Source organism: Erinaceus europaeus, chromosome 20 (genome assembly GCF_950295315.1).
Source record: "Erinaceus europaeus chromosome 20, mEriEur2.1, whole genome shotgun sequence".
Classification (NCBI taxonomy): Eukaryota; Metazoa; Chordata; class Mammalia; order Eulipotyphla; family Erinaceidae; genus Erinaceus; species Erinaceus europaeus.
In genome coordinates, this window is record NC_080181.1 from 29,035,509 (window position 1) to 29,055,612 (window position 20,104).

General features: G+C 49.0%; 1 protein-coding gene across 1 annotated transcript in view; it reads left to right on the forward strand.

Annotated features, from left to right (window-relative positions):
- Positions 1-15,329, forward strand: part of ADAMTS15 (ADAM metallopeptidase with thrombospondin type 1 motif 15) — a 24,878-nt gene extending 9,549 nt beyond the window's left edge. The window contains exons 2-8 of the mRNA XM_016185033.2: positions 4,039-4,171; positions 4,891-5,058; positions 5,509-5,792; positions 10,110-10,287; positions 11,699-11,880; positions 11,978-12,153; positions 14,362-15,329. Of these exons, the coding sequence (XP_016040519.1) occupies positions 4,039-4,171; positions 4,891-5,058; positions 5,509-5,792; positions 10,110-10,287; positions 11,699-11,880; positions 11,978-12,153; positions 14,362-15,112 (1,872 nt within the window). The 3' untranslated portion in view covers positions 15,113-15,329. The remainder of the gene's footprint in view (positions 1-4,038; positions 4,172-4,890; positions 5,059-5,508; positions 5,793-10,109; positions 10,288-11,698; positions 11,881-11,977; positions 12,154-14,361) is intronic.
- The last annotated feature ends 4,775 nt before the right edge of the window (positions 15,330-20,104 follow it).

The window sequence follows — 20,104 nt, forward strand, 5'->3', positions numbered from 1 at the left end:
TCCCCTTCTCCCAATTTCTTTCTGTCCTATCCAAAAACAGCAATAACAACAATAACAATAATAACAACAACAAAGGCACAAAAATGGAAAAATGGCCTCCAGGAGTAGTGGATTTGTAGTACAGGCACCAAGCCCCAGCCCCAGTGATAACCTTGGAGGTGCAAAAAAAAAAAAAAAAAAAAAAAAGAAAAAAATCAGTGTCAGTGTGAACAGGGGGCTAGGAAGATGTGGAGCTGAGAATGCCAACATTAATGTGTCTGCCTTCTTCCAGTCCCTCCTTTTATGGCCTCTGGGAAATGGAATATAGGACAGAGGAAAGTCAGAGGAGACCTTGAGGAGATAGCTGGCAGGGAAGGTGCAAGGGTGTGGAGGAAGGAAGTCACCTTGGTGAACACACACTGGGCCCCTGCAAGGGGACAGTTGGATAAGAACGAGTCAATGGCCCGGGAGTGGGTCACTGGTTGAATGCACATGTTACCATACACAAGGACCCAGGTTCAAGCCCCCAGCTCCCACTTGCAGGGAGGAAACTTCACAAGCAGCGGAACAGTGCTGCAGGTGCCTCTCTTTATCTCTTAATATCTCTCACCCTCTATCAAAATAATAAGTGAGCAAATAATAATAAATAAAAAACTGGCCACCAGGAACAGTGGAGATATGCAGACATTGAGCCCTAGTGAGGACCTTGGTTGAAAAAAAATGTTCAGAATAATTAGGTTTGTGGCTAACTTGACTGCTAGGTCATCTGGAAAAGCAGTCACAACTCCAAGGAGAAAAGGTCATGTCCTGGAAGCCATGAGGCAAGTTGGGGCTGGGACAGGATGAGCCTATAGCCTTTCTGTGGAAGAAATGAGAATGCTTTCTGTTCCTGGAGATGGATGCATCCCTGAGCCGAAGAGGTTAAGGCAGTGGGAGTGCATCTGAGTTCACTTCAGAAGGGTGGAGATACCCAGTGCCACAAATGAGGCACAACTGGGCCACACAGCCGCCCGTGGGCGTTCACAGCGCTCAGGCCCAGCCAGCTCTTGCTGGAGTCCGTTACGGGGAGGAGAGCCGGGCAGAATCTCTGACCCCAGCAGCTGCACCTTCCCTCCACAGCAACGCTGGTGACCACAGGCCAGGCCTCACTCCCTCTGCCCCTCAGGAAACTTGCCAGCTTGCTCCTTGTTCCTCTTGTTTGATCCAGGGAAGCCGGGATTTCTTGATGGAAAGAACAGGTTGCTCCTGGCCAGGAAGAGCCTGCAGCTGTGTGTCTCTGCTCCAGAGAGAACCCGTCCTCCCTGCTGGACTCTGAGCTTTCAGAATCTTCCAGCCACAGAGGAGGGCTGCCAGGAGGCTGATTCTAGTGACCACTGGGGGCCAGGCCTCCACTCTCCATCTATTGCAGCTGTGTGTGTGTGTGGGGAGGGGGCTTCACATAGGGGGACCCTCATTTTCCTTTGAATTTATTTGATCAATTCCATATCATGGGACCATAGAGACAAAAGTATTTTTTTATAAAGAATTTATTTATTTATTCATGAGAATGATAGGAGGAGACAAAAAAAGCCAGACATCACTCTGGTACATGTGCTGCCGGGGATTGAACTGGGGACTTCATGGTTGAGAATCCAGTGCTTTATCCACTGCGCCACCACCTGGACCATAGAAAGGATTCTTTCCTCTCTGAAAAGCTACCAGGACCAGAGAGATAGCTTACTGGGTAAGGTATGTCCCTTGCCACACACTCAGCCCAGGCTTGAGCCCCAGCACCATAAGGGAGGCCCTATGGCACTGGAGGAAGCTTTTTCCTCTTTGCCACTTTCTACCTCTGTGAAAATATAGTGGTCCCAGAATACTGAAATGGGGCATGCACAAGGCCCTGGCTCTGAAAAACAAAAAAACAAACAACAAATGAAAAGCCGACATTGTGGTGCTCCTTCAGAAACTAGAGGGCCAGGAGGGAGCTTAGAACCCTGGGAGTGGGGAGGAGCAGAGGCTAAAGACACTGCAGTGAAACATGCACCTACAGCACCCCCCACAGGCTGTGACCACCAGGCTAGAATTCCCAGAAGCTGCCTCCTGTGCAGGGATCTTATTATATTCTAGGATTCAGGGACGCAGGGGCCTCACAGCCCAGCCCTCTGTCACCATATTCCCACCCTTCCAAACAGGAATCATTTTTCTTGCCTCCTCTCTGCCCTCAGGCATCTGTGTGACTCAGCTCTGTTCAACTACTTTTTAAATCAACTTCCTCTCTCAGGCTTTGACAAGAGATTGTCACCTAGGTTCCAGCCTCTGGGGAAAGAGAACTTTCTGGAAAAGTGAAGTTTTAGAAAAAGGTTCACTATAAAGTTTACTCTACAGGGATTCCCAGAGAAGTGAGCACAGCACAGCAGATTCTGCCTGGGAATGCTTGTTACCTATCACCAAGGAAGGTGACCCCTGGGGTTTACCCCTCCTGCTCTCTGGCTACCCAACCATAGCCACTATTAACTCACTAGGACTTGTGATTTTCACCTGACCCCAGGGAGCTAAGTCTGACTGCTTAGGTGGTAAACTTCTAAAGGCATTGGTTTACATTGTATTGATTTTCTGAGCTATGATCACTTTTCCTGTGATGCTTCATTGACTCTGCTCTCTGCCTTGCTCTATCCAGCTTGTAGACACACACACACACACACACACACACACACACACCCACCACCACCACCACCACCTTTAATGAGTGCTAACTCCAGAGTTATGTGCAGTGGTACTGAAAGGGCAACCAGCATCCTATCATACAGATCCTGAGTGTCCATTTCTGCTCTATGACTTGACCTTCAACTTCCTCTGTGAGGAAGGACTGACCCAGCCAGGTTCTGTGTATGAAGTGTACCCACTGTGCCATCATGTAACTCATCATCCTCATGATTCACTGGGAATCTCAGTTTCTTTCTTTGACAAACAGATGTAATACAATACACACCCACCTCTTAAGGCTGTTGTGAGGATTAGATGAGGCGATACATGTGATGGTTTCTTGTCAGCTGTCAAATGCACTAAAGGTTGGGGTGTGATGAAAGGAACCAGAATTGCTGATTCAACTGTCTTCTCAAGGGGCACAGGACAGGTCCAAGTATCACCCCACTTTAAAAAAAATTTTGTTTATTGTAGAGACAGAAATTGAATGGGAAAGGGGAAGTTGAGAGGTGGAAAGCAAGAGAGACTGCTACTGGGGGTAGGGGGCTTGAACCAAGGTCTTTGCACTCTGTAATGTGAGAAGTCTACTAGGTGCACCACAACCTGGCTCCTATCATCTTACTTTCAACTCTTGGGGTGTATTCAGGTAGGCTACCATCTTGTCTTTTCATGTAACAGGAAGTGCTTTCTGTCAATCCCTGGCTTCTGCTGCACGTTGTCACGTTTCAGTACAGCAGGAGGGACCTTCCTGCCTAGGTTATCATGTGTTTAACTGACCCTTTCTTACTGACAGCCATAGAGCCTCTGGAACTTCTTTATGGAGACCTGCTTGAGCTTCTGTAGCCAACTGAGCTGCCTTTTGAGTAAGGCCTCGCACTCTACCTTTTCCCAATCCAAGGAAACCAAACCTCTGGGAAGGGCAGGTCCTTGACTAGTGACCTTGAATGAGAATCAGAGGTCAGATCACAGTTTTTCATTTCCTTCAGGATGGGGACATACTTGCCACTCCCCCTCAGTTGGACACTGTCTGAACCTCAGCCAGCTGGAGGAGTTGCCATGTCATGGTTGGGAATCCATCTCTATTTAAAGCAGTAGACAGTATAGTTTAACTTTGTACCATCCAATTTCTTCCCATAGCACCTCCCTGCATAGGAGTTGGATGGAATCTTCTCACTGAACCACAGAGCTTTCTTTCTGAGGTGTCCTTCCTGACCTGGACTGGCTCCACAAATAGCCCCACAGTCCCTGAGGAAAAGGGTCTGGCCGGAAGTAGGGATAAGCTGGTACATCCCAGAGGATGTTCTTCCTCCCTCCCTTCAGGTTCCTTTGGTTACTATCTCTAACTTTGAACTGGCTTCTTCTTCTCTCTGGCAGGACCTGTGTGGGGCCACCACGTGTGACACGCTGGGCATGGCTGACGTGGGCACCATGTGTGACCCCAAGAGAAGCTGTTCCGTAATTGAGGATGATGGGCTTCCATCAGCCTTCACCACTGCCCATGAACTGGGTAAGGCCGGAAGGGCTCTTGAATGGATGAGACAGCCTTCTGGGTCCTTCTGGGTTTCCACTGAGTGCTTTGGGTGGAGGGTAGATGTTTCTCTTGGTCCCCTCATGTCCTGAAGCCACAAGGAGCCTTTCTTCCGTTCTGTATCTGTCTTAACAGTGGCTTTTCTTTCTCTTTTTCAATGGCCCCAGCTACACCAGCCAGTGATAGCTTGAGCACATCGGCGGCTAGAGTGTTTCATCAGACAGGCATTAAAGGAAAACATGTTCGATACATGTCCACTTTACTAGGCCCACAGCCTGGCAGATGTCAGAAAATATAACATGTTCTTGAAACAGATTGGCCAAGCAGTCTAGCCTTAAATAGCTCTGACCAGCTTGAAAACTGTAGACATAGCTCTCTAGTTCTCCCCACCTAAAACCCCTTCTGCCCCCCTCAACTAGGTAGCTTGCATGCTTCTTCCCTCAGAGCCCTCTTTTGTTTTTATAACATATTGCTTATTTATTTTGGATAGAGACAGAGTGAAACTGATAGGGCAAGGGGAGATAGAGACAGAGATTAAGAGAGACATCTGCAGTCCTGCTTCACTGATCATGAAGCTTCCCTGCTATAGGGTGGGGGGTGGGGAAGGGATGAACTAGGGACTGGAATTCGGGCCCTTGTTCTCTGTAATGCGTGTGCTCTACCTCTGAGTGATCTGAATTCAACTCCCCTCCCCCCAGGCCACGTGTTCAATATGCCTCATGACAATGTGAAAGTGTGTGAGGAGGTGTTTGGGAAACTCCGAGCCAACCACATGATGTCCCCGACACTCATTCAGATCGATCGTGCCAATCCCTGGTCAGCCTGCAGCGCGGCCATCATCACTGACTTCCTGGACAGTGGGCATGGTAAGCCAGGCTGGTGTGCATGGGGTAGGTGTTGGGGTTTGTGCCATTGCTGGTGATGGGGTCCCCACTTGGCTGGACTTGGCCTCTGTTGCTGCAGGTGTGCCTGATCCCCAAGTGCTAGGCTATTTATTTATTTATTTATTTATTTACTTTAGTAAGATAGACCTTGAGAGGGGAGAAGGAGATAGAGAAGGAGACAGAGAAACACCTTCAACCTTGCTTTTATCACTCTTGAAGCTTTACCTCCAGCAGGTGGGGACTTGGGGCTTGAACCTGGGTTCTAGTGCATGGTAATGTGTGTGTTCAGCCAGGTGTGCCACACTGCCTAGTTTTGAAGTGGGCCCATCCCATCTCCTATTAGTTCATTCTCTTTTTTGCCATCCAGACACTGGGCTGGTCATGTCTCACCTGCCCAAGTCATTGCTAACAAGTGCCTTTGTCTCTTTGCAGGTGACTGTCTCCTGGACCAGCCCAGCAAGCCCATCTCCCTGCCCGAGGACCTGCCAGGTGCCAGCTACTCCCTGAGCCAGCAGTGTGAGCTGGCCTTCGGCGTGGGCTCCAAGCCTTGCCCCTACATGCAGTACTGCACCAAGCTCTGGTGCACCGGCAAGGCCAAGGGGCAGATGGTGTGCCAGACCCGCCACTTCCCCTGGGCGGATGGTACCAGCTGCAGTGATGGCAAGTTCTGTCTCAAGGGGGCTTGTGTGGAGAGACATGACCTCTCGAAGTACAGGGTGAGTGAGCTGGACTGGGAGGAGGGGAGCAGACCCCAGAGTAGTCCATTGTCTTCTATTTGTTGTAAAAATGTCTGTGCCTCAGTTTCTCTGCCTGTGAGCCAATCAATCCCTTTCTTGATTGTCTAAAATCAGAGAGAAAAGACATAGTAGACAGAGGACTTGTGGAGAACTTTAATAGGCAGGGAATCCCCTTCCACATGAGCGAGGGGTCCCCACCCTGAACTCTGTGCTTTGTCCTGCCTGGGGATAGGGTAAGGTGGGCAGCTCTGGTCCCAAAGCTAAACACTTGCTCCCTCAAGTTGTTCCCTTGCTGGTGTCTTCTTGTTTTCCTTCATCAAGCTTCACTTATTGTTATTTTAAAAATATCCTACTTACTTATTGACAGAGAGAAATAGAGAGGGATGGGGGAAGATAGTGTGGAAGAGAGATAGAGGGACACCTGCAACCCTGCTTCATCACTTGCAAAGCTTTCCCTCTGCAGGTGGGGATGGGGTGGTGAGGGGGTTTGAACTTTGGTCCTTGCACATTGTAACATGTGTACTCAGCCAGGTGAACCACCACCTGGCCCCCAAACCTTATTTTTTATTGTCATTGTTCCTGTTTGAAGTTAAAAGATAGCTGAACAAAAGTTATTTGTGTTCTGATAGCTAGGAACAATAATTAAATAAGAACCAATTCAGAAGCCCAAATGTTATCAGTACATAACATAAACTGCGTCATTCAGGGCATGGGTTGGGGTCGTAGAGGACTTTGTATTTTTCGAGATAGGAGTAGGACATCCTTCCTCTTCCTCTGTCCTGAGATGGTACCCCCATGGCAGGAAAACTCGGCTGGGGGTGTTGTGTACACAGAGACCAAACATTTTACAGAAAAGCATTCACCAAGCTCTGAGGTGAATCACATAAGATCTCTTCCTAGTCAGTATATTCTGGGGACATGTGTTGAGTTAGACCTTCAAACACTTCTTAGGCAATGATCTACTGGACAGACTGGGAGTACTTGTATTCAGGGAACTGTGTCTGATCACATGTTGGCCAGAAGAATAAGTGGGACTTGGGCTGCGTCTCAAGCTCACTGTCCAGTGGAGAGACAGGAGGAGGTGTAACTGTAATGCAAGATGCAGGGAGGTACATGCAATGTGTTAAGATGGAAGTGTGACAGTGTGTCACAATTGGGGAGACTAGGTGAAGAAAGGGAGAGCGAGAGAGAGAGTGAGAGAGCGAGAGAGAGAGAGAGAGAAATAGTATCTCAATGAAGAGATCAGAACTATCAGAACTCTAGGGTGTTTGGAGGGATCAGTAAGGTTTCACTAGTCAGAGGGGGGAGGTGAGCCGGAGGGTTTGAGGCTAGTCTTCATCGGCCCTGACCACCAGGTGGTGTATTTAGACTAGAAGGTTCCATGGACAGGCCAGCTCCTACTCTTGGTAGATGAGTCAAGAGAATAAGGAGATGAGTCAAAGGCTAGGAGAGAGTATGTGGCTTGCCGTGCACGAGGCCTTGGGTTTGAGTATTGGCACCACACAGGTGCATCATAGACAGCACCAGGGGCGCTCCGTGGGTGGTGGAGCAGTGCTGTGGGGTCTCCCTGCCCCTCTCTTTGTGCCTTTCTTTCTCTTCTATTTCTCTCTAAATGAAAAATGAAAAAAGAGATAGGTTGGTTAAGTGAATACTGAAATATGATATGGAATCTGAGGAGTAATCTTTCCATGTACTTTCTGGAACCCTTAATCCATCAGCAGCACCATCTGCTATAGGCTCAGCTTCTTTCTAGACCTCTTTCTCAATCCCTTCGCCATCCTGGTCCTTCATAGAAGACGCACTCATCTCTGTCTCCACTGTCCAGCAAGCTTCTTTGTGTATAAATTCTACTTCTCCTCCACACTGGAAAAGCTGTCCAAGCCTCATGCTCATATCTGAGGTCAAACTTTGTGATTTGTGTGACAATGTTTTTGTTCTAGTCCATTCAGGAAAAACACATTCTCAGTTCTCTCTCTTGCAGTGTCAGATTTTCCCTACTGGAACCCATACTTGCTGTCATGTCTCCCATCTTACCCAACATTCCTCACGGTCCTACTTCCTTCCCACATACAGCAGTCTATTTCTTGGACTCTGACCTGTCGGTGGCACTTGATATAGTAACTCTCTTTCTTTGTTGGGAGCATGGTTTGCTCTATCTCAAAAAATATTTGAGTAGAAGTGTGAATGGCACATGGTGGGAAACGCAATAGACACTTCATCTAGGACTGGGCAGTAACGACTCATGCTAAGCAGAAACACAGCGTTATCTCTGGAGTCCCAGGAACAATGTTAAGTATGAAGGATTCTTGGAGACAGGCCCAGCACATGCCCAAACTTTCTTTTCTTTTCTTTCTTTCTTTCTTTCTTTCTTTCTTTCTTTCTTTCTTTCTTTCTTTCTTTCCTTTTCTTTTCTTTTCTTTTCTTTTCTTTATTTTTTTTTCTCCAGGGTTATCACTGGGGTTGGGTGCTTGCACTACAAATCCACTGCTCCTGGAGGCCATTTTTACCCTTGTCGTTTATTGTTATTGTTGTTGTTATTATTGTTGTCACCGCTGTCATCGTTCTGGGATAGGACAGAGAGAAATCGAGAGAGGAGGGGAAGACAAAGAGGGGGAGAGAAAGATAGACACCTGCAGACCGGCTTCACTGCTTGTAAAGTGACCCCCTCTGCAGGTGGGGACAGGCCCAAACTTTCATCATTACATATCACTGCTGATGTTCTAGAGAACAGCGCTCATGGAGCCATGAGGACAAAAACCATCTTGTAAAGCCTTGAAGAGGGAAGTGGTAGAAAGAGCAGCAGACTGGACCTCCTCCTCTAGGAAGTGAGAGCTAGAATGGGAGTGGATTTTGAGGGAGGTGGGGAGGTGTTGGCTTGGTGAGGAAAGCAGGGTGAAGGGGAAGTGTTTATTTTTTATTAAAGGATGAAACAGACATGTTGACACAATGAAACAAGAACTCCCTGATGGAAGGACAGATAGGCTAGGTCCATTGGATCTATACATCAGCTGGAGCATTTCTAGAAAAACACAGCCAATGCTTGATTAGCTCCATGTAGCTTAGTCACTTTAGATGAACTGTCACAGACTTTTAATCCCGGGCTTGGACAGCCAGCTGCTCCCCCCATAGCCCAGCTGATGTGAGCTCAGGGAATAAAAAGTCATTTGACTGTCATCCTAAGAAAAACAGAAGGAGGATTATGAATTTCTATCCCCTCTCCACCCTCTTCAAAAACACAAACAACCTTACATGATCCACCCCGCAGCCAAATGGAGCTTTCAGATTTCGTAATTGTCTCTTATCTATAGCTCTCCTTAGCACAAACATTAGAACTGCTTATAGCAAAACTTTTCTCAAAGCCAGGCCCTGACCGAGGGGTAATCTGGATTTGAGAACATCCACAAATAAAAATGTTTTCAAAACTATGGTGATAAGGTTTAGCAGCAGGGCTGGAGCCTGGCCATGCCTTAGATTGAGAGACTGCTGTCTATCTACTATCGACAGATGAGGGGACATTTGGAACCCTGATGTGATGACAAGGATGATGCTAGGAGTTGTCACATGGGCTGCGGCGTCAAAATCACCCATTTCCTTGCTTCCCTGAACATTACTCACACCAGTTTTGAAGATGAAGCCCCCAAACTTAAAAGCTTTCAATAACAGCTCAAAAACCATGTAGGAAGTGAGGGTAGAACTTGATTGGCTGAGTCCACAGCCCAAGAGGCCTTGTTTTTTAAAAGTTTTTATTTATTATTTTTCCTCCAGGGTTATTGTTGGGGCTCAGTGTCTGCACTACAAATCCCCTGCTCCTGGAGGCTATTTTTTCCTTTTGTTGCCCTTGTTGTTTATTGTTGTTGTTATTGCTGTCATCGTTGCTGGATAGGACAGAGAGAAATGGAGAGAGGAGGGGAAGACAGAGAGGTGGAGAGAAAGATAGACACCTGCAGACCTGCTTCATCACTTGTGAGGTGGCCCCCCCACTACAGGTGGGGAGCTGGGGGTTTGTGCTTTGTGGCATGTGCACTTAACCCACTGCACTACTGCTCAGCCTCCAAGGCCTTGTTTTTAAGTGGGAGCAGTATCTGGATTTTGCTCATTAATTGGGAATGTGTGTGCTATGTGGATCGTGTGTACGCTGTACCCTATTGTGTCATTTTTTTCCCTTCCTGATGACATGAAGCCACAAAGCAGATTTTATTCTTGCAATAGGACGCAGCGGCTGCTCTGGCTTGTGTTGTAGGTTTAGGGGTGGCGTGTGGTTGATCCCCGCCAGGTCTAACAGTCTTTTTGGTGCAGGTGGATGGCTCCTGGGCCAAATGGGAGCCCTACGGCCCCTGCTCTCGCACCTGCGGTGGAGGCGTTCAACTGGCCCGCAGGCAATGTACCAACCCTGCCCCAGCCAACGGAGGCAGGTACTGCGAGGGTGTGAGAGTGAAATACCGATCTTGCAACCTGGAGCCCTGCCCAAGCTCAGGTGAGAGGGAAGGGCCAAGGTGGTGGTTTGACCTTGGGAAGGGGAAGTGAGGCTGTGGCCCCCACTTGGGGGTCATTTATGGTCACCATGTTTCTGTCATTGAGGGTCATAGCAGTAAAGTGCACCTTGGGGCAGAAGATTGCATAATGGTTATGCAAAGAGACTTTCATGCCAAGGTCCAAGGCTCCAAGGTCCCAGGTTCAATCCCCCCCACCCCCCCACTGAGCCATGCTCTAGTGAAAATAAAAGTTAAAAAAATAAAACAAAGTGAGCCTTCCTCTTATAGTTATTTCTCTTTTTTTAGTTTATTTAAAAAATTTTATTATATTTATTTATTTGATAGAGACAGACAACCAGAAATTGACTGTAAGGGGGATATAGAGAAGGAGAGAGAGAGATACCTGCAACCCTGCTTCACCACTTCTGAAACTTTCCCTCTGCAGGTGGGGACCAGGGGCTTGAACCTGGGTCCTTGCGCACTGTAATGTTTTGTAATGCAATGTAATTATTTTGTAATGTAATGTAATTGTTTTGACTCATTCTTCTACTTTAAATTTTATTAAGTTTTATTATATTTATACATTTAACATTTACTTTATTTTTTAACTTATTTAATTATTTTTACACTTAAAATTGTATTTATTTATGAGATAGAGACAGAGAGCAACTAAGAGGAAAGAGGGAGGGAGAGAGGGAGAGAGAGAAACACCTGCAGCACTCCTTCACCACTTTTGAAGCTTTGCCCCTGCAGGCGGGAACTGGGGACTTGAACCCAGGTCCTAGTGCATGGTAATGAATGTGCTCAACTGGATGCACCACCACCTGGCCCTTTATATTTATTTTATTTTAGTGAGAGAGCAACAGAAAGAGACCAGAGTACCGCTCAGCTCTGGCGTACGGTGTTGCTGGTATGGAAGCTGGGGCCTTGGAGTCTCAGGCATGAAAATCTTTTTTTGTGGGAGTCAGGCGGTAGCACAGCGGGTTAAGCGTATGTGGCGCAAACCGCAAGGACCAGTGTAAGGATCCCGTTCGAGCCCCCAACTCCCCACCTGCAGGGGAGTCACTTCACAGGTGGTGAAGCAGGTCTGCAGGTATCTGTCTTTCTCTCCCCCTCTCTGTCTTCCCCTCCTCTCTCCATTTCTCTCTGTCCTATCTAACAATGACGGCATCAATTACAACAACAACAACAACAACACAAAAAAAGACCAGGTTGCTGGGGGAGGCATATTGACTGAGGGACATACTGTCTTTTGCACCACACATCCCTTGGTCTCAGCCTGCCTAGCACTTTGAGAAGGGGATGGTTTGGGTGCCAAGGACCACTCCTGCCATTGGGTGAGGGGAAGCTGGTCAGAGTCCTGGGAGGCTGAACATCCCTGAGAGCTTTCTGCATGTGTTTTCTCATTCACAGCTTCTGGCAAGAGCTTCCGGGAGGAGCAGTGTGAGGCTTACAATGGATACAACCACAGCACCAATCGGCTGACCCTGGCTGTGGCATGGGTCCCCAAGTACTCGGGTGTGTCTCCCCGGGACAAGTGCAAGCTCATCTGCAGAGCCAATGGCACTGGCTACTTCTATGTGCTGGCACCCAAGGTAGGCCTGGGGCAGGAGGCCAGAGTGGGGACGAGGTCCTCAGGGGAGCAGTTGAATGAATATCTCATCTCCTTCTCCCCTTCCTGGGGCACTGCAGGTGGTGGACGGTACGCTGTGCACACCAGACTCCACCTCGGTCTGTGTGCAAGGCAGGTGCATCAAGGCTGGCTGTGATGGGAATCTGGGCTCCAAGAAGAAGTTCGACAAGTGTGGGGTGTGTGGGGGAGACAATAAGAGTTGCAAGAAGGTGACAGGACTCTTCACCAAGCCCATGTGAGTACTACACTCTGGAGGGTACACGGGGTGGGATGCCAGCTAGAGGGGTGAGTGAACTGGGTTTTGGAAGTTTGGCTTAGATTGGGATTAAAAGGCAGATCCTGACTAGGACCCTTGCTGTGAAGACCACTCATATTCTTCTAGGGCTGATAGCCATTCATTCATTCATTCATTCATCCATCCATCCATTTATTCATTCATCAAAGAAAAATGTTCTTGGAGGATTTCATTCAATGTGCGATAATATTCAGGGAGATGACTAGGGTGGTTAGGGTCTGTTTAGAGTTTGCATTCAAATTTCACTTCCCCATTTTTTAATTAGTGATTTAATAATGATTAACAAGATTGTAGGATAAGAGGGGTACAATTCCATATAATCCCCACCACCAGAGTTCTGTCTCCTATCCCCTCTATTGGAAGTTTCCCTTTTTTTTTTTTAATCCCTCTGGGAGTATGGATCCAAATTCTTTATGGGGCGCAGAAGGTGGGAGGTCTGGCTTCTGTAATTGCTACTCTGCTGAGCATGGATATTGGCAGGTCCATCTGTACCCCAAGTCTGTTTCTATCTTCCCCTAGTAAATTCCACATAAAAAAAAAGATTTATTTATTTTATTGAGGTAGGTTTACAGACTTTTTTTTTTTTGCCTCCAGGGTTATTACTGGGACTCAGTGCCTGCACCATGAATCCACTGCTCCTGGAGGCCATCTTTTCCCTTTTGTTGCCCTTGTTGTCTATCGTTGTTGTTAATATTATTATTGTCATTGTTGTTGGGTAGGACAGAGAGAAATTGAGAGAGGAGGGGAAGACAGAGAGGGGGAGAGAAAGATAGACACCTGCAGACCTGCTTCACTGCCTGTGAAGCGACTCCCCTGCAGATGGGGAGCCAGGGGGCTTGAACTCCGTCCGTACGTCAGTCCTTGCACTTTGGGCCACATGCGCTTAACCCGCTGCACTACCACATGGCCCCCAGACTGTATGTTTCTTTTTAGATTTTTATTAGTGATTTAATAATTATTAGCAAGATTGTAAGATAACAGGAATACAATTCCATAATGTTCCTACTGCCAGAGTTCCCACAGACTGTATGCTTTATTGAATTATTATTTTTTCAGTTTATAGGACAGAGAGAGACATTGAGGGGGTGGGGCAAATAGAGAGAAAGAGATGCCTGCAGCACTGCTTCACAACTCATGAAGCTTCCTTCATCCAGATGGGGACCAGGTAGCTTGAACCCTGGTCCTTTCATCCTTGTTCATAGTAACATGTGCACTAAACTATTTGCATCACTGCCTGGCCTTTCCTCCATGTCTTTTATTTTTAATTTTTTTTTAATGTCACCATGGTTATCACTGGGGCCCAGTGCCAACATTACGAATCCACTGCTCCTGGCAACCAATTTTTTTTCTTTTTTTCTTTTTCCTTTTGTTTGGCAGTATGGAGAGAAATTTAAAGAGAAAGGGAAGATAGAGAAGTAGAAAGATACCTGCAGCACTGCTTTACCACTCATGAAGCTTCTCCCCTGCTGGTGGGGACAAGAGACTTGAACCTAGGTCCTTATGCTTGGTAACATGTGCACTCAACCAGGTGTGCCACTGTCCAGCCCCCAGCCATCTCCCCATTTTCTGGATGACCTTGGGCAAGTGAGGCAGCCTTAAGAATTCTAGATTTCTGGGAGTCGGGTAATAGTGCAGTGGGTTAAGCGCACATGGCGCAAAGCACAAGGACATGCGTAAGGATCTGGATTCGAACCCCCAGTTCCCTACCTGCAGGGGAGTTGCTTCACAGGTGGTGAAGCAGGTCTGTAGGTGTCTATCTTTCTGTTCTCTTCTCTGTCTTCCCTTCCTCTCTTCATTTCACTCTGGCCTATCTAACAACAACGACATCAGTAACAACAATAATAAGTACAACAACAACAACAGCAACAAAAAAACAGCAAGGGCAACAAAAAGGGAAAATAAATAAAAAAATAATAATAAAAAAGAATTCTAGATTTCCTCATGTTTCCTCACTTCACCAGGGGAAGCTCTGGTATTCTGGTGCCTTTCCCTCTCTCTCTGAATGGAAAAGTGACCTGGAAATAATGCCAGTGAGATTTTGATTTGGCAATAAATAAATAAAAAATTGGGGGGGCTAGAGGGACAAAGACATTCTTTGGTCCAGACACCTGTCTGACACGTTCCCCCCTTTCTTTGACCCCCTCCCAGGCATGGGTACAATTTCGTGGTGGCCATCCCAGCGGGTGCCTCCAGCATTGACATCCGCCAGCGCGGCTACAAGGGGCTGATCGGAGATGACAACTACCTGGCCCTGAAGAACAGCCAAGGCAAGTATCTGCTCAACGGGCACTTCGTGGTGTCGGCCGTGGAGCGCGACCTGGTGGTCAAGGGCAGCCTGTTGCGCTACAGCGGCACGGGCACCGCGGTGGAGAGCCTGCAGGCCTCCCGGCCCATCCTGGAGCCCCTGACGGTGGAGGTCCTCTCGGTGGGCAAGATGACTCCACCCCGTGTCCGCTACTCCTTCTATCTGCCCAAGGAGCGCCGCGACGACAGGCCCCCCCACCCCAGGGACGCCCTGCACAACAGCCTCTCCAACCGAGTGGAGCAGCCTGACGGCAGGGCCCCTGCGCGCTGGGTGGCTGGCAGCTGGGGTCCATGTTCCGCCAGCTGTGGCAGCGGCTTGCAGAGGCGCCCTGTGGACTGTCGGGGTTCCCCGGGCCAGCACCCCACAGCTGCCTGTGATGCAGCCCACCGACCGGTGGAGACGCGGGCCTGTGGGGAGCCCTGCCCCACCTGGGAGCTGGGGGCCTGGTCACCCTGCTCCAAGAGCTGTGGCCGGGGCTTCAAGAGGCGCCCCCTCAAGTGTGTAGGCCGCGGGGGGCGGCTGCTGGCCCGGGACCAGTGCAACCTGCGTCGCAAACCCCAGGAGCTGGACTTTTGCCTTCTCCGGCCGTGCTGAGTGGGGGCAGCCCCCACTGTCTCCTCCTCACTTGCTGCCCTGTCGGTGCCACCCTTCTGGCTGGAGCCACGGCTGAGGGCAGTGCCACCATGTCTCCCACATCCAGGGACAAGGACCTCCTGGCCTGGGTGGAGGACATTAAGGGACTAACGCACGGTCTACCTCACACCCGGCTCCTCAGCCAGGTCTTGAGGAGAGGCTGGACGGTGCAGTGCTGGGCCCTTCTTCTTCTAGCGTTTGCCCTTCTTCGGTAGCCAGTTAATGGCTTTGAAAGTGACTGGGATCCATGTGGATTCAGTCGGCTAGGAAGGATCGTCTGTTTCCCCAATGAATGGGTACTCACGGGATGCACCACGGGAAGGTCGATCCAATGCTGGGCCCTGAGGACGGGCATCTGAGGACGGGCACCCACCAGACAAAACTTCAGGGACATTGGCCCCCACGGGTGTCCCTGGGGGGCTCTGAGCCATCTCTGCACAGGCAGGTTTTCATGGTGCTTTCAGTCCACATTCCTTTTCTGACTGACATGGATTGAACACTGAAAACGTGGGGTGTTCAGCAGCCCAGGGGAGACCGGGGTCAGGTGTAACTGGAGCCTGGGCCACTCTGCTTTGGGATCAGAGGTGCCTGAGCTTTCTCCTCCTCCCATGCTCAGCCCTCTTCTCCCTGTGTCTGTGTCTCCCTGGGGTCCCCCAGGGATGACTTCCTTGTAGGGGAGGCTTCATGGGGAGAGACCGGAAGTCAGTAGGGAGTCCGTTGTCTTCTCTAGACGGATCCGACCATTAGATTTAGATGTCCACACATAGAAGGAGCGGTGGAGTCTGTGACTGAATCAGGGAGTTTGAGGCAAGTTCTAGAAGGTTCTATGGCTCACAGGGCTGGGGCTGGCCTTGGGGGTGGGGTGGGAAGATGTTATCCTATATGATGAAGACTTCCTCCCTTAGAGAGGAAGGTCCAAGTTAGGCAGATGTGACATCTCAGAGATCCTTCAGAGAGGCCACAGGGACATTTGATGTGCCTGAGAGGGCAGGGCAGTCACATTCCTGCAGCTCATTCTCCTCTGGATGGCTGCCAAGGGTACATCACATTACACCTCAGACTGCGTCTCCTGCAGTTGGCTGTTGGGGTGCCCTGTTTGCTACCTCAGGTCATGCTCTCCGGGAACCCACATTTGTCCCCTCCTCAGGGGCAGCACTGACCCTGGTGCTTTAAGCAGCCCAAGTTGTCAACCCCTGTAGACTGAGCTGCTCAGCTAGATAAACCTGTGGTGCATGCCTTCCCTCAGACCCTCCCCGCCTTTCACCCCAGACCACCACCCACTGGGACCTCAAATAGGAAGGGGTAGATTTCAGGAGGCACTAAGAAGCCAGTGCCTGACCCAGGGCTCCTTGGAAGCCACCAGAAAGAGCTGCTGGGGACCTTCCATTTGAAAACTGGGGCCTCCACAAAGCTCCAAGGAGAGAGATGTTTGGGTGCTAGAGAGTCTTTGGCCAAGTAGGGTGTCTCCTGAAGGTGCAGCTGCCATGGTGCCTGCTTGGGAGATCTTGTGTCTGAACGTAGCTGTTGAGTCCTGGATTTCAGAGAGGGGACATGGATGGGTTCACAGTTCGAACCCACCAGCCAGTGTTCCAGTCCTAGCACAGCCTCATGGGGCTCTTGGGGGGGAGTTGGGGAGGGGCAAAGGGGATGCAGGTCTCTGGGGTCTGCAGTCACCCTCAAAGAGCAGAGTGATGAGGAACGTGCTAGGGCTGCAGAGTTACAAGTTCCCAGAGTCCCCGGGAGCCAGGGCAGACAGAGCTCCCCCACTAGTGTACAGTCGACGACAGCACTGCCCCCTGAACTTGGTAAACCCATGGGGTGAGGAGAGGGTGGTGCGGGGGCTGTGCAGGATGCTTTGGGGAACTGGGGAGCAGAAGGGAAGGGAGCTGCCATCAGTGGGGGCTGCTGACCCCTGGGGCAGAGTGACTTTAGAAATCCCAACAAGCCATCTTGTTCCTAACACAAGTGGGTCCCAATGCCCTCTTCTGTTGTGACACTTTTTACTTTGTTTTGTTTCCCTTTGGGAGAAATATGACCAAGACAACCTACCAGGTCTGTCTTACTTTTGAACATTTTGCTCATCTGACCACGCTCTCCAAAAGACTGGAAAGAGACAAGCCTCAAGGTGCTGGTTTCTGGTGATGGACCAAGAAGCTAAAGTAGCATTTCCCGTCTATGGAAGAACATTCTGGGGCCCCCAGTGGCTTTTTCTATTGGGTGTGGACCTCTGAGGATTGGGGCTCAGGAGCCCTTCACCTCCTCTGTTCATCGTGTGCACTGATGGCTGACCTGTGACCTTGAGTACTTGGGATGGGGGTTGGGGGGCCAAGGCCAAATGGGGTGACATGAATAGTCCCCCCAGCCTAGGAGTTGGTTCCAGAAGGCACTCGATGCTGTCATGGTAGAGTCCCCTTGGTGTTTGGTTCTTTTGCATTTCACACGCTGCAGAAGGACGGAAGGACCTGGGTCCTGGCTGGGCTGTGTATACTGTGTATACAGGGTGGCTTGGCTGCTGCAGGGACAACAGCCTGCTCCCAATAAAGGTGTAAGTGTTTAAAATTTATGGCTCGCCTCTGTGACTTAGCAGCTCACATGTTTCCCACATCTCCTAAATATGCCCTGTCCCCTGAGCTCCAGGTGAGCTGAGGAGACAGGGCAAAGGGACTGATTGGTGGCATTGGTGCTAAGTGCCAAGAAGAGATGAATGAATGCTAAGAGAACCAGGGTCTGGAGGTTTGGGAAACCAAGTGACAGAGTGGCCAAGAAAGGGACCCACATAGGGGTTAAAGGGAAATAATTTCTCCAGTGACACCATTTTTTGACACCAGATGTATGGTTCCTTCCCTCCACACCAATCTGTAAATTTCCCAGCTCTTGGGATACCTACGGGGGGTGTCCTACGATTTCATTAGTCTCTGACTCTCAGAGCCAAATATGCACTAGAATCTACCAGTATGAGAGCTTGTCCTGAGACGGCCCTCCAGTCAGTCACAAGTCATAGTATCCTGTCACCCAGCTCCTGACCCACCGAGCCTGAGAGCTAAGGGTTCCCACAGCTTTTTAAAAAAAATTTATTTATAAAATGGAAATATTGACAAGCCCATAGGATAAGAGGGGTACAATTCCACACAATTCCCACCACCAGAACTCTGTATCCCATCCCCTTCCTTGATAGCTTTCCTATTCTTTATCTTTCCGGGAGTATGGACCCAGGATCATTGTGGGATGCAGAAGGTGGAAGGTCTGGCTTCTGGAATTGCTTCTCTGCTGAACATGGGTGTTAGCAGGTCTATCCATACTCCCAGCCTGTCTCTCTCTTTCCTGAGTGGGGCAGGGATCTGGGGAGGTGGGGCTCCAGGGCACATTGATGTGTCCTCTGTCCAGGGAAGTCAGGTTGGCATCATGGCAGCGTCTGGAATCTGGTGGCTGAAAAAGCATTAAGATATAAAGCAGAATAAATTGTTTAATAATCAGGGGCTTCCCACAGCTTTCCATCAGGTCTGATGATTTGCTGGGTTGGCTCATAAGCTCAGGGGAGCATTTCCTTGTGTTACTGGCTTATTAGAAAGGATGTGGTAAAGGTTGGTGAAATATTGGGTTGTAGGAAAAATCATGATGCATTTTTGCATAGAAAAACATGAAAAACACATTGTGACTTTTGTGATAACCCAATAGCCCACTTGGATAGTATGCTGCCTTGCCACATGTGTGATCCAGGTTCCAGCCCATTCCCCGCTGCATTGAAGGAAGCTTTGGTGTTGTGGTCTCTCTCTCTCTCTCTTCCACTCTTCCTCTCCCCCCTCTCTTTTATTTTTTAATGTTTTATTAGTGATTTAATGGTGATTTACAAGATTGTAAGATAACAGGGTTATAATTCTATACAGTTCCCATCACTAGAGTTCTGTGTCTCATCCCATCCATTGGAAACTCCCCTACTGTTTATCCCTCTGGGAGGATTGCAGAAGGTGGGAATTCTGACTTCTGTAATTGCTTCTCCACTGTACGTGGGGTTTGGTAAGTCAGCCTATACCCCCAGCCTGTTTCTATCTTTCTCTACAGGGGTTGGGCTCTGAAGAGGTGAGGTTCCAGGACACACCGGTGAGGTTGTCTGCCCAGGGAAGTCAGGATGGAAATCATAGTAGCAGCTGCAACTCAGTGGCGTAAATGCAGTAAAATGGAAAGCAGGACAAAATGTTGAATAGAGAGGAAATGTATAGTAGGAATAGAAGAGATGAAAGTAGGGACCTTAGGGGTAGAAGAAACTAGGAAGTCTGCTTTAGGAATGTTCCTAGGAGCCTGTTTGTTTTTAATTTTTTAGTATTATATTTATTTATTTATTGGATAGGGACAGCCAGAAATTGAGGGGGAACGGGTGATAGGGTGAGAGACAGAGCGATACCTGCAGCCCTGCTTCACCACTTGTGAAGTTTCCCCCGTGCAGGTGGGGACCAGGGGCTTGAACCTGGCTCCTTGTGCATTGTAACATGTGTGCTCAACCAGGTGCATCACTATCCAGCTCCTAGGAGCCTATGTTTTAATAATCTTTGCTTGGGGTTGATATCTAACATGGGGGTGGGCTAGAAATATTGTCTGGGAAGATGGTATCACAGTTGGGAGTAGAACCAGGAAGCAGGATTAGGGCATAGATTTGCCCGCAAACTTGAAGAAGATACATAAATGCAATTAACTCTTTCCCACAACGATCTAACATGGGACCCACATCTACTCATATTTAGCATAGGAACCTGTACAACCTCTGAGTCCCTGTCACGCCGAGCTCACAGTCCATGGTCACAGCTGGGAACATTCTAGGCTGCACTCGTTGCACTCTACCAGTCTTCCTCGAGTGGTAGAGTAGGATAACCCAGCCTCCCTTCAGAGTGGGGCAGTCCCTACTATTGCTAGTTTATAGTGAGGGTACAGTCCTGAAGAAGCTCACAAAAGGGCTTATGA